We start from the raw sequence: 11685 nt of genomic DNA, 5'->3' as shown, positions 1-11685 counted from the left end.
TTCTTTTTCAGCAATCTCTTTGCTGGTGTAGAGGAATCCAATTGATTTTTGAATATTGATCTTGTATCCTGCCATGATGCTAAATCTCTCAATTAGTTCCAGTAGATTTTTGATTGAGTCTCTTGGGTTTTCTAGGTATCCCTCATTTTATTTTTAATAGAGAAAGTTTATGAGAAATAGTTACTGCTGTATGCATATATGAGAGCAAATATGTTTACTGTGGTTAATATTGGTGCCATATTCTCAAGATAAGCAGAATTAATTATGCTTCCAACATGTTTTTATTTAAAAAGTCAGATTAGAGAATTCAAATGGCTGAGTCATAGTTTGAATGCACTTCAATCCTCTATATGTCTATCTTTTATTTTCCAGTTTGTTTTTTTTTTCTTTCTCTTAATTCTACTTGGCCTGGCCTATCTCTGTTTCTACTAGGTCTTTGGGGTTCTTTCCTCTACCATATATCATTCTCACAGACCTACAGATTTTAATTAAATTTTATTTCACTCCCAAGTCTTCCTTTTCACTCTCCAATAGCTCCTCACCAATCTCCACAGGAGACACATTGGTGTCATTGGTGATTTCCCAAAGGAAGCATGTTTTCAGGTGGGCAGTCATTGTGCCTTTTTTGCATCAATGTCAGAATTAAACCAGTTTTTCTATCAATAGGATGTGGTAGTTAAGTTTGTGTGTCAACTTGGCCGGGCCTTGTTGAGTGGCTGGGCAGCTGGATATAGTATTCCCTATGATGAGACTGGTAATCAGCTCCATGGTGGAATCTACTGTGAGCAGCTGAGTAACTGCCTTAGGGATGTGGTCTGTTTCCTATATATAAAGAGAAGCCTTGGGCATTGGTCTCTAGCTTATGGCACACTTGATCCCTGCATATAGCCATGTCATTTTTCAGCAGCCTGCCATGCTCTGCCAATCTTGGGACTTTCAATGGACTTGAATTAATGGCCTGTTGGGTGGTTTGGTAACATCGGGACTGTGCCTTTTTCCTTGTTGACCTTGGATTTGTCAGCCTCAGCAGCCAGCAGCTGTCTGAGTGAAGAAAAGCCTCTAGCTTCAGTGGGCCAGGAACAGGAGGCAGAGCTGAAGCCCAAGGTTGAGGGGCTTTCACCCAGCCCCTAAAGCCTGGCACTTTGAACTCAGAATGAAAGCCTCCAAACTGTAAGAGAATAAACTCCTGTTTGTTAAAGCCATCCCATTTGTGGTATGTTCTTGTCAGAGTGGTACTAGATAAACAAAACATAAGATACAGCAATAGTGAAGCCATAATCAGCCACTGAATGAAGATGAAAACTTTATCCCATAACTCAGACTGAGTCCCAACCAGACCTCTTTCAAATATGCACCTTCTGATACCATGATGGTCATGCCAAAAGCAGGTATCTTCTTTCAATTGTATTATTGATTTTAGCATGTGTACATTAATTATAAGTATGTGTGAAGCAGTGTGGTATAACTTAGGAGTAAGATGGATGAATAAGCCCTCAAATCCCTGCTATTTTGCTTCTTTGTTGTGTGTCTCTGAGATAGATTTTTATTATTACTATTATTATTGTGGTTTGGATGCAAATTTACAAAGCAACCTTACTTTACATTTAACAGTTCATGCACATCTGATTTCATGGCCTAATTACCATCCCCAACCATAAAAAACTCTCTTCCCCTCTCCTCTCTGTAACTACCCCCTCCCTGTGCCCTTCTTAACTATTCATTCCTGTCTTTCCCTCTATGTGAATGCAGTCCCCCTTGTGTCTCATGGCTGATTGATCCAAGGTTATATCTCCCTAGAGTAGGTGAGTGCATCGACCTGCGATAGGTATTCTATATGTAGGTCCTTCTACTGTTGGGCTCAGAGCCAATCAATGTAAGTGAGTCCATTTCTAAGCCTGAAGGGTAACCTGGGTCCATAGTCTTGGGATTCCATCAGTCTCTTTCCGACCAGTAATTCTGGTCATTTTTGTGTTTTTGAATTTTATTCCACATTTTTCCTCCCATTCTATCCAGAATCTTTAGATTTGATATCTTTCTAAGCAGTTGACTTCGGTAGCCAGGCACCATCTAGTTCTAGTCTCGGGATTGTGGAGGCTGAGGTCCTCATGATCCAATTATCTTTGGACTAATTGTTTCCAGATGACTTTGATATTCTTCACTCTTCTTTCTCCAGTTGAGAGGAGAGACTAATAGTCGCAACTTAGATGGCCTCTGGAAAGCTTTTGAGACCCCAGTCACTACTCACCAAAATAGCTTGTGGAACAAAATTTTTATGTACTATGTGTGCCAATTGAGCATGATGCCCTCTGAGACGATGGTTCTGAGTCTGCAGACCCAGTGATTCTCCCTCACAAGATGTTTGGTTGTCTCTGAGAATTTACTCCAACCCTGTCTTCTGTTGCTTTGTAATGTATATGGCTAATTTTGTAGCACAAGTGCATGTGTAAGATTATCTTTAGCTAAATGTATCCTTGGTCTAGGGTATATTCCTGTTCACTTACCCCCACCTGATCTTCTCACCTGTCTATGCATTAATATGTTGTCTGGTATTTGGTGCTAGTGAACTACAGTGTTGTGCACGTAATAGTATTTGGTTCTGTTATCTGTATCTTTTGTGTACATTTCAGTGTCTATCCTTTCCCCAATGTCATCATGCTGGCCACAGACTTTCTATATCATTCCTCCCCTCACTCAAATCAGTACATGACCCCCAAATAGTCCGAGATGTTCCTTGCCCTTCCCACCTGTCCCCAGGAACCAACAAAGTGAGGTTCCTTCCCTGAATAAACCTTTCCTTGAGTTTTTACAATAGGGGACTCATACAATATTTGTGCTTCTGTGATCGACTTATTTCACTCAGAATAATGCCCTCTAAATTCATCTATGTTGCAAGATGACTCATGTATTCTTCATTATTCTTTAATGTTGTGTATTAGTCCATTGTGTGAATGTACCACAGTTTGGCTATCCAATAATCTGTTGATGGGCATGTAGGTTGTTTCCATCCCTTTGATATAGTGTATTGTACTGCAGTGAACATGGGTATGCATATGTCTGTTCGTGTCCTGTCTCTCACCCTCTGAGATAGATTTTAAGCACTGTAAACTACAATTTCCTGAATTAAAGAATTAGCATAATAATATTTTCTTGGTGGGGTAGTTTTTGAAACTACAGATAATGTATGCATGGGCTCTGTCACATAATGGAGGCTTGAAAACTTACAGTTATTTTTTATTATCATTAATTCTATCATCATCATCATCATCCTCATCCTCAGTTTGCAACTGTTAAAAACTTTTTTTTTCCCCATTTTCTTGTTAGAGAAAAGTAGGGCCAAGAACATTTTGAAAGACGTGGCCATGGAGACACAGTAAGATAGTGATGGAGTATAGGAATAGAATATAATTTCATAATAGCAAGTTCTGTATTCTAATACTTCATCTTTTTACTTGTGGAAATGCCCTTATTTAACTGTATCTCTAGGACTTAGGATCTATTATTTTCTCTATTTATTTTTCATTTTCTATCAAAGGACTTTGTGCATTGTGATTCTAAAAGAGGAGGAAAGATTTGCCAGCTCATCTCAGTTGGCAGAGTTTGGAGTACTTCTCTGAGTAGACTCTGCAATTGAGAGAATGGAGAGAAAAAACAAAAACAATACAAAAAAAAACCCTACCTTTATTATTTTAGTATATACAATGCAGACATATGATTTGGTATGTCCCACTGATTCTTAACGTTTATGCAAAGGAAGCAAGCTAGCTATATTTCCCAGAAAGATGATCAAATGGGTTATGTAATTTTCTCATAGACTGAGAGCTAGAAAGAAAATCCTGTGAACTAATGTTTGCTAGAATCAACAATCTGTGGACACTGTACAGTGGGAAGAAAATAAAAAAAAAAAAAAAAGGTATTAAGGGAATGAGGTTTTGTCAAGACATCACAATGTCAAGACATGGTGCTCAAAATGAATAAACCATGGTGTTTTTGCTCAAACAAAATCTTTTAAAATTTCTCCAGGTAGGATGGCAATAGAGTAGCAATGGCTTCTACATACTAGTTAACTTGCAAGAACAAAATCCTGAAATATATCCATTGCTAAGTACAGTATTCACACTATTGGAGACTTTCTGTATAGTTTCAATTTTGACGAGTGAAATATTCTGAATCCTGAGTGCTTCAGATACTGTTATTTTATTCTATCTGGAGAAAAGAGGTGATATCATCATTCCATCTGTGTTTATGCATGCCCATATGAATATATGTGTGTGAAAGGCAAGAATTTTCAGACTCCATAGCCCTGCAAAAATATCCACTGCACATTGGTCAATCATAATTCTTCTCCCTCCATAAAGTGAACATCAGATCAGAAATAAAAATGTATGCCTAAAGCAGAATGTTTAAATGAAAAGAATATTTTCCCATTCCTTTATTTTATATTAAGAATTTATACCTTTTAGCTTAAAAGGTAATTTGTCACTTGTTTACATTTCATACTTAATTGACATGAGATCATGCTTTGCAAACAAGACAAATGAGAACAAAATTGTGGGTCTGAGCACAGGTTGGGCCATTAACTTTGCATGAAGGAAATGCATTAGGTATGCAGCAATCAACCTTATCACATATAATGATGAGTTATTAAGCTTCAAAGATCTTTTGCTCATTCTAGGTATGCTACTGGTGGCAACTGACACTGTAAGTGATACAATCATCACTTGGAGAGTGCTTTGGAACTTTAAAGACAAGAGAAACCTTTTATTCAGTGGAAGATTCCTTTTTACCTGCCTTTCTGTTCAACCTGATAATACCTTAGATGTGTTTGCTTGAGAGTACCTTTAACAAGGTGAACTTTCTTTTCCTAAGTTCAATAATACCAAGCTGAATTATCAAAGTTGTTCAGACAATAAAGTCTCTGGAAATCATCAAGTACCTTTCAAATGGCCATGTAATACTGATATATTTAATTATTGTCAACCATAAACCCTTTTCTCAGCAAATAATTGGTAGCATAAACAAATCATGCAAGATGAATTAATTCAATCAATTAATTTGATATTTGCTGAACATCAGGTTTGGTGAACTTGGAAAACATTAATTGATTTGAGTGGCTGGACAACTCAGCCTAACCCACCACCACCACTATCATCATCCCCAGTCGTTGTCTACTGGATTCTGACTCACACAGACACCATGCGTCGCAGAGTAAAACTGTACTCCTTGGGGTTTTCAAGGTTGTAAATATTCAGAAGTATGCATTGCAGAGTAAAACTGTACTCCTTGGGATTTTCAAGGTTGTAAATATTCAGAAGTATATTTCTAGGCTTTTCTCCCAAAGGGCCTTTTGGGTGAGTTAGAACCACCAACATTTCAGTCTTAGTCTAGCAGTTAACCAGTTGCACCACCCACCAGGATGCAGTCAGAGATATTCTGAAACAGTTTACAAATGGGCTGTCAGCATCCCTACTTTGTCCCTGTACCTAGGCATGGGAACTTGATGAGGGGGCACTAGCTGCTAACTAGTGAGTCAGAGGCAGGGGAGGAGTTAGCTATCACACTCTCCACCAACTCTTCTTGTTTTCAGGCTCCTATGGAGGAGGAACCAAGCTGAGAAAGCTGGTCTGTTGTCAGCAACAACTGTATCATTTTTGCCATGGTGCCCTCCTAAGACTACATCTTCCTATTTTCTCCAATGACAAGCCATGTGAAACCACTTTGCCTATATAAATATGTTTTCAACAGTTGAGACAGGTAGTTATTGCAGTGGTTAAGGACATGAGCTCTGAGTTATCACCTTGCTCTGCCTCTGATTTTGCTTTCTATATTTGGGAAAGTTGTGTAAGTTCTTTGAATTTCAATTTCTTCCTTAAACTATGATTCATAAAAGATCTGTCTTAAAGTTTCTTCTTCCTCAGTTTCCAGTGAAAGTTTCGTCACATCTAATACCTATCAGAGTTGGAATTTAAAACAGCCTGAATTCCTAGCAGAAAAGCAAATGTTTAGTTCTGGTGGCGCCTTGCCTAAGGCATTTGACTGCTAACCAGAAGGCTGGCGGGTTCAAACTCACCAGCCACTCTATGGAAGGAAGAAGGGCAATCTACCTCCATAAAGATTTACTGCCTTGGACACAATGGGGTTGCTATGAGTTGGAATCAGCTCAATGGCAGTGGGTGTATGGTATCACTGATTTGAAACCTAGAATCATTTTCCCTCAAGATCTGGTCCTTTTAGCCTCCTTTTGGTACTTAACTATGGTCTGAAGTAACAAATGAGTCTTGAAGTCTGTGCTTTGGACAAATGTGATGGAAAGGGTTTCACTCCCCCCCCCCCATTTTAATTATTAAGACCTGGGGAAACCGTGTTGTAAAGCATGGTTTATCGTTACTCTACAGGATTTTACTGACTTGTTAACTTGTGCACTATTTATTTATCCTCCAAAGGAAATGAAACATTCATTCTCTCAGGCTTCAAAATGAGTCATTCCAAAGGAATTCTGTAGTGTGTCCTGTCAACCCTTAAAAATTGGTACACTGATGACTTCTCCCATTTTCTGGAGGCTTTTTAGTGCATTTAAGTTTCAGGGAGATAATTTGCTATCCAATTTTGTGACTTTTCTTTGATGTCTGTTACTCCAGGACACTGTGTCATAAATAGTCATTCAAACTCCATGAACTGTCTTCAAGTAGTTCTATAGTGCAAAGTATAAAGAATTCATAGAACGTATCTGAATGGGTCAAAACGAATGTAATTTGAGGTACTTCCATTTATGGACAAGAAGTAACATTGGTGAAATGTTTGCTCCTAGAGACAGGATACAAATATACTCTAAGGCATATTTACTTTTAAAATTCTAGATTTAGGGACATGTACTCCTGTTAGATACCACAAGACTACTGACATACATTCTTTAAAGGCACATCCTTAATTTTCTGGTTGCATTCTCTTCCAAAAAAGTGCTTTCCCTGGACCCACTTCAATTGACATGCGGTCAGCTTCTGGATGACCTGAGGTGTGCTCCTTCCTGGAGGTAGAACTCAGCAATTAACTGATTTTTCTTAGACACACATAACATATCCAAGCATGAAGTCAAAGTGGTGGTAAAAACCACAGTGGATTAGCAAAGCGACAAGTGGCCTGACAGGATTTAACCTGAAGGCAGATATTCCATCTTCCTGTTCCTTTACCTTTTTCCGTCATGGGATCTTCTTGCCCACCTGAGAAACATAATTACTTAAACCATTGTGGGAGAAAAAAAAAAAAACCTAAACCATTGCCAACCCTTTGTGGAAAGGGCAAGGGTACAAATAAAAGGATTTTTATAAATGAAAATCTTGTGGATAGCAATGAAACACTGTGATACATTAAATAAATAGGACTAATATTTTCTTCTTACCTGGGGAGTCACTCAGCATTTCTGAGACTTATGCAAGTCACATACATCTTTCTTGAAACTGAAATCATTGTTTGAATTTATTACACCTAAAAGATATTTGCAAATATACTGTTGTCTGCAAGAACATTTTGACAAGCCTCCTTCTCCTAAGTTGCAAGGCAATGACTATTCCTTACCACAAATCATCTTAATAATCATCAAATATTGAATCTACTATCTGTACTTGGATGTACAAAACCTCCATGTTTATCTGGAAAGATGACCAAGGAAGGATATTTATAACTCAACAACAGTCTTTATAATTCTCTATACAACCCAGAGTCTAATTATACAGAACACAGTTTTATGCCTAAAGCATTCTGATTTCCCCAGGCCTATCCAATACATCTTTTTTCTACCTATGATTTAATATACTGCTTGCTTAAAAATGTCTTCCTAATGCAATGGATCACAGTACATGGAATCACTGTACCTGTCAATCTTTATACCCCTCCCATAAATTATTTCTCCCTCAAATACCACATTTTTTATAACTTAGAGGCTCATTATAAATACATGTCTGTGTTAATCATTTACCTGTGATATTGCTCAGCATAGTACATATGCACATATACAAAGCATGTCAAATCAGTGATTTCATTTATTATTATTTTCTTTTACCATGAAAAAGGGTCAGTACATTAGTGCCTAGAGATGCAGACCCAATTTTGGAAGCAGATGTGAGCACCATAGTAATTATAATAGGAGAAGGTTGTTATTTTTTCTTTTCCTATTTTTTTTTCTTTACTTGATAAAAGCAGTCAACAATTTTAACACTATGCAAACATTTCCAGCACTCATACACAGGAGGCATGGTTTGTGTGCACTTGAATTCTCACTAAAAGCTCACACAATCCAAGATACTCAACAGATTTAAGACATTGATCCCGAAATACTAGCATCATGGCCCCTCTGGGGCACTGACATTGTGCACACCAGCGCGACAAGAGGGCCAGGGAACTAGACCCATGCTCACTCACACAGGTATCCCTCCTCTGCAGGCCACCAACAGCGACACCTCTAGTGGCAAGCACCTAGGCCTGGCAGGCACTCACGGGCACGCTCGGCGGAGCTATGGAGAACCCTGGGGATCGGGCATTTTGGGCAGCGGCGCACACCCTGGCGCTGTTCCTGCGCCTCTAACACTGTCCGAATTAGCTTCGGAGCTGCCCGGAGGATCTGCATTATGCCAATGCGGTGAGCCAACTCACCTCGACGAAATAAAAGCAGGGCAGGAGGGTGACGCTGTCCTTGATCACTTTGCCCTTTGGCCTCTCCTTCGCCGACATCACTGCTGCCTGCCGGGTTCTGCGTCCTCCCCCGGGCGAGGTTCGCACAGCGCAGCTGAGGCGAGCTGCCTCCTTCAGCCGCAAGCACCCACCGCCACTGATGTCACATTCCCCGCGGGCACCGCTGGAGCCAACGCGCTGCATGCAGCGTCTCAGCCTTTCCCCGCCCCTCTTTGCAGCAACCCAGTGGTTCCCTGAGCCGGCAGGTCCTCTTGCTCCTGGATTCTGGCTCCCGCTCCCGTTTTTCTAGGCGAAGGTTGTTTTGCTCTCCCTCTAAGCTGTTGCTGCAATGGCTTCTCCTCCCTGTCGCCCTCCCTCTGTTCTCCACCGCCCTTGCAAGGCTTCACGGCTGACTGTGGGAGCTTGACGTCAAGAATCGGAAAAGGGGGACGCACGCACCCCTGGTTCCTGCAGCGTCAAGGCTGAGGGGCTTAGGCGCCTACTTCTCCCTGGGAAGGCATTCTAGGTCACCCCAAGAATTCGAACTTCAGGATTGCTGGACAGCAGAAGCCCAGTTCCTCTATCCAAACTGACAGGGAGAAATGGACTTGTACCTGCGCGAGATTAAAACTTGGGACCCATATTGAAAAATAGGCCATAGTGGGCACTCACTGAGAGTCAGCTGCTACCCAGGAATGCCCGCCTCTGCTTAGGATTCTTTCCCAAGGGAGTCCTGGGATTCCTACAGTACTAAATCACCCCCTAATAAACTTGAGCTGTCTGCTTTCTGGGAATGCTGAGTTCCTTGCCTCGAGGGAGGCCGATGTACGAATGTACAGGTGGTGGGCATCACAGAACCCAATGGTCAGGGCATATTTTAATCTCACCATCACAGTCCCAGAACTATTTCATTACTATAATGATAACCTTAAGAAGGACTTGTTTAAACATTAAACGTCTAAGTCCTTCATTTTTAGGTGGTATGCATCGCTGATCTCAACATTACGATTATTTTGGGAACCTGGAAGTATTAAGTGACACAGAAGAGAAAAAACACTCAGCAAGTACAAAAATATTGTACACCCGTGATTACATGCCCAGGTGATTCCCAACATTTCAAATGTTTCCATTTCAAGCAAAACCAAAAACCAAACTCACTGCAGTCAAGTCAGACCCCACTCACAGTGACCCCTCTTTGGGTTTCCAAGGCAGAATCACTATTGAAGTAGATTGCCCAACCTTCCTTCCCAGGAGTGGCTGGTGGGTTTGAATCTGGTAAGCAGTCAAATATGCCTAAGGCACTACACCACCATTTCAAGTAGGTGACTGCAATTCCTATCTCTCTTTACACCTTACTTCTTTAATCAGTATTTCAATAGCTTTGGCAGCATGAGGATGTTGTACACATACCACTACCACTACCATCTTATGCTGTCACTTCCTTATGAAGCTTGCATTCTAGAGTACTTTAGTATAATCAGTCCTTTATCCCTCCCATTTCATCATTCTTACCTGGAAAACTTCCAGCCCCACTTAAACCCAGTTCTCTGCTCATACAAGAACAAGTGGAAATAGTTGCAAAACAAAACAAAACAAAACAAAAACCACGAGACCACATTGTTGTTGTTGTTGTTATGTGCCGTTGAGTCAAACCTGACTCATAGCGACCCCTCCTTGGGTTTCCGAGGCAGTGTCACTACGGAAGTAGGATTGCCCAACCTTCCTTCTGAGGAGTGGCTGGTGGGTTTGAACCGCCAGCCGTCTGGTTAGCAGGCAAGTGTCTTAGCCACTATGCTACCAGAGCCTCTTCTAATATTGGACTCATAGTTACAAACTTCAAGTCCCACTGCAATCTTCCAAAGTCAGGTCACCTTTCCCACTTCCTAAGGACAAACTCACATCTCTCTTCTCAACTTCCTCTTCAACTAATGACTTCAATTCTTAATTCATTAGGAGCTCTGGCAGCATAGTGCCTAAGGCACTTGACTGTCTACCAGAAGACTGGTGATTCAAACTCACCAGCCACTGCTGGGAAGGAAGGTTGAGCAATCTACTTCCATAGTTGTACTGCCTTGGAAACCCAAGGAGGGGTCGCTATGAGTCGTGTCAGACTTGACGGCACATAACAACAGCAACAACAACTTAATTCACTCAGAAAATACAAGTAACAAAGCTATCTCATCTTTCAAAACTGATTGTTTGTCCCTCATCCCCCAAACACACACACAATTACCACCATCTATTGCCTGGATAGGAGCTCTGGTGGCACAGTGGTTAAAGCATTTGGCTGCTAAACAAAAGGTTAGCTGTTGGACCCCACTAGCTGCTCCATGGGAGAAAGATGAGGCAGTCTTCTTCCATAAAGATTTATAGCCTTTGAAACTCTATCAGTTTTACTCTGTCCCATATAGTCACCATGAGACAGTCTTCTTCCATAAAGATTTATAGCCTTGGAAACTCTATCAGTTTTACTCTGTCCCATATAGTCACCATGAGTTGGAATTGACTCGACGGCAATGGGTCAGATTTTTTTTTTATTGCCTGGACTAGCACAATAGTCTTCTAACTGTTCTCCTAGCTTCCATCATTACTGCTGCTGAAACTAACAATCCACTCTCTATATAGCAGCCAGAATGATCCTTCAAAAAGTAAATTCAGTTGTGTCTTTCCTCCAGACTCTCCAAAAACTTTCTGGTACATTCAGCAGAAAATTCAAATTCTACATCACTTCTACAAGATCCTGCCTGGGGGCCCTGCCTGTTTCTCAGACCTGGCTCAGTATGATCAGTGTCTTAATGGTCCATTCTAGCTCTTTACTGTCTCAGGGACTTTGCCTTTATTGCCCCTTTGTCCAGTAACTCTTCTGCTGACACTGAATGATGGGTGGTGAAACGTAAGTCTAGAACTTTAGATTCATAGTCTCATTAATAAAGACCTGAATATATGTGATAAAATACCAGAGATGCATGCTAACTATGCCTTGATAATTTATTAAATTATTGCAATATCAGAAAAGCACTGCCC

The 11685-nt window shown here is 40.7% G+C and overlaps 1 protein-coding gene across 1 annotated transcript in view; it reads right to left on the bottom strand.

Moving 5' to 3' along the window:
- The window catches only part of PLPPR4 (phospholipid phosphatase related 4), a 61585-nt gene extending 52720 nt beyond the window's left edge, over positions 1-8865 (bottom strand). The window contains exon 1 of the mRNA XM_007936091.2: positions 8644-8865. Coding sequence (XP_007934282.1) covers positions 8644-8865 — 222 coding nt within the window. The remainder of the gene's footprint in view (positions 1-8643) is intronic.
- Positions 8866-11685: the final 2820 nt, after the last annotated feature.

Source organism: Orycteropus afer, unplaced genomic scaffold (genome assembly GCF_000298275.1).
Source record: "Orycteropus afer afer isolate SDZICR_OR568_19922 unplaced genomic scaffold, OryAfe1.0 scaffold00033, whole genome shotgun sequence".
Classification (NCBI taxonomy): domain Eukaryota; kingdom Metazoa; phylum Chordata; class Mammalia; order Tubulidentata; family Orycteropodidae; genus Orycteropus; species Orycteropus afer.
The sequence above is the reverse complement of the archived record's forward strand: the minus strand, read 5'-3'. Positions and strand labels throughout refer to the sequence as shown.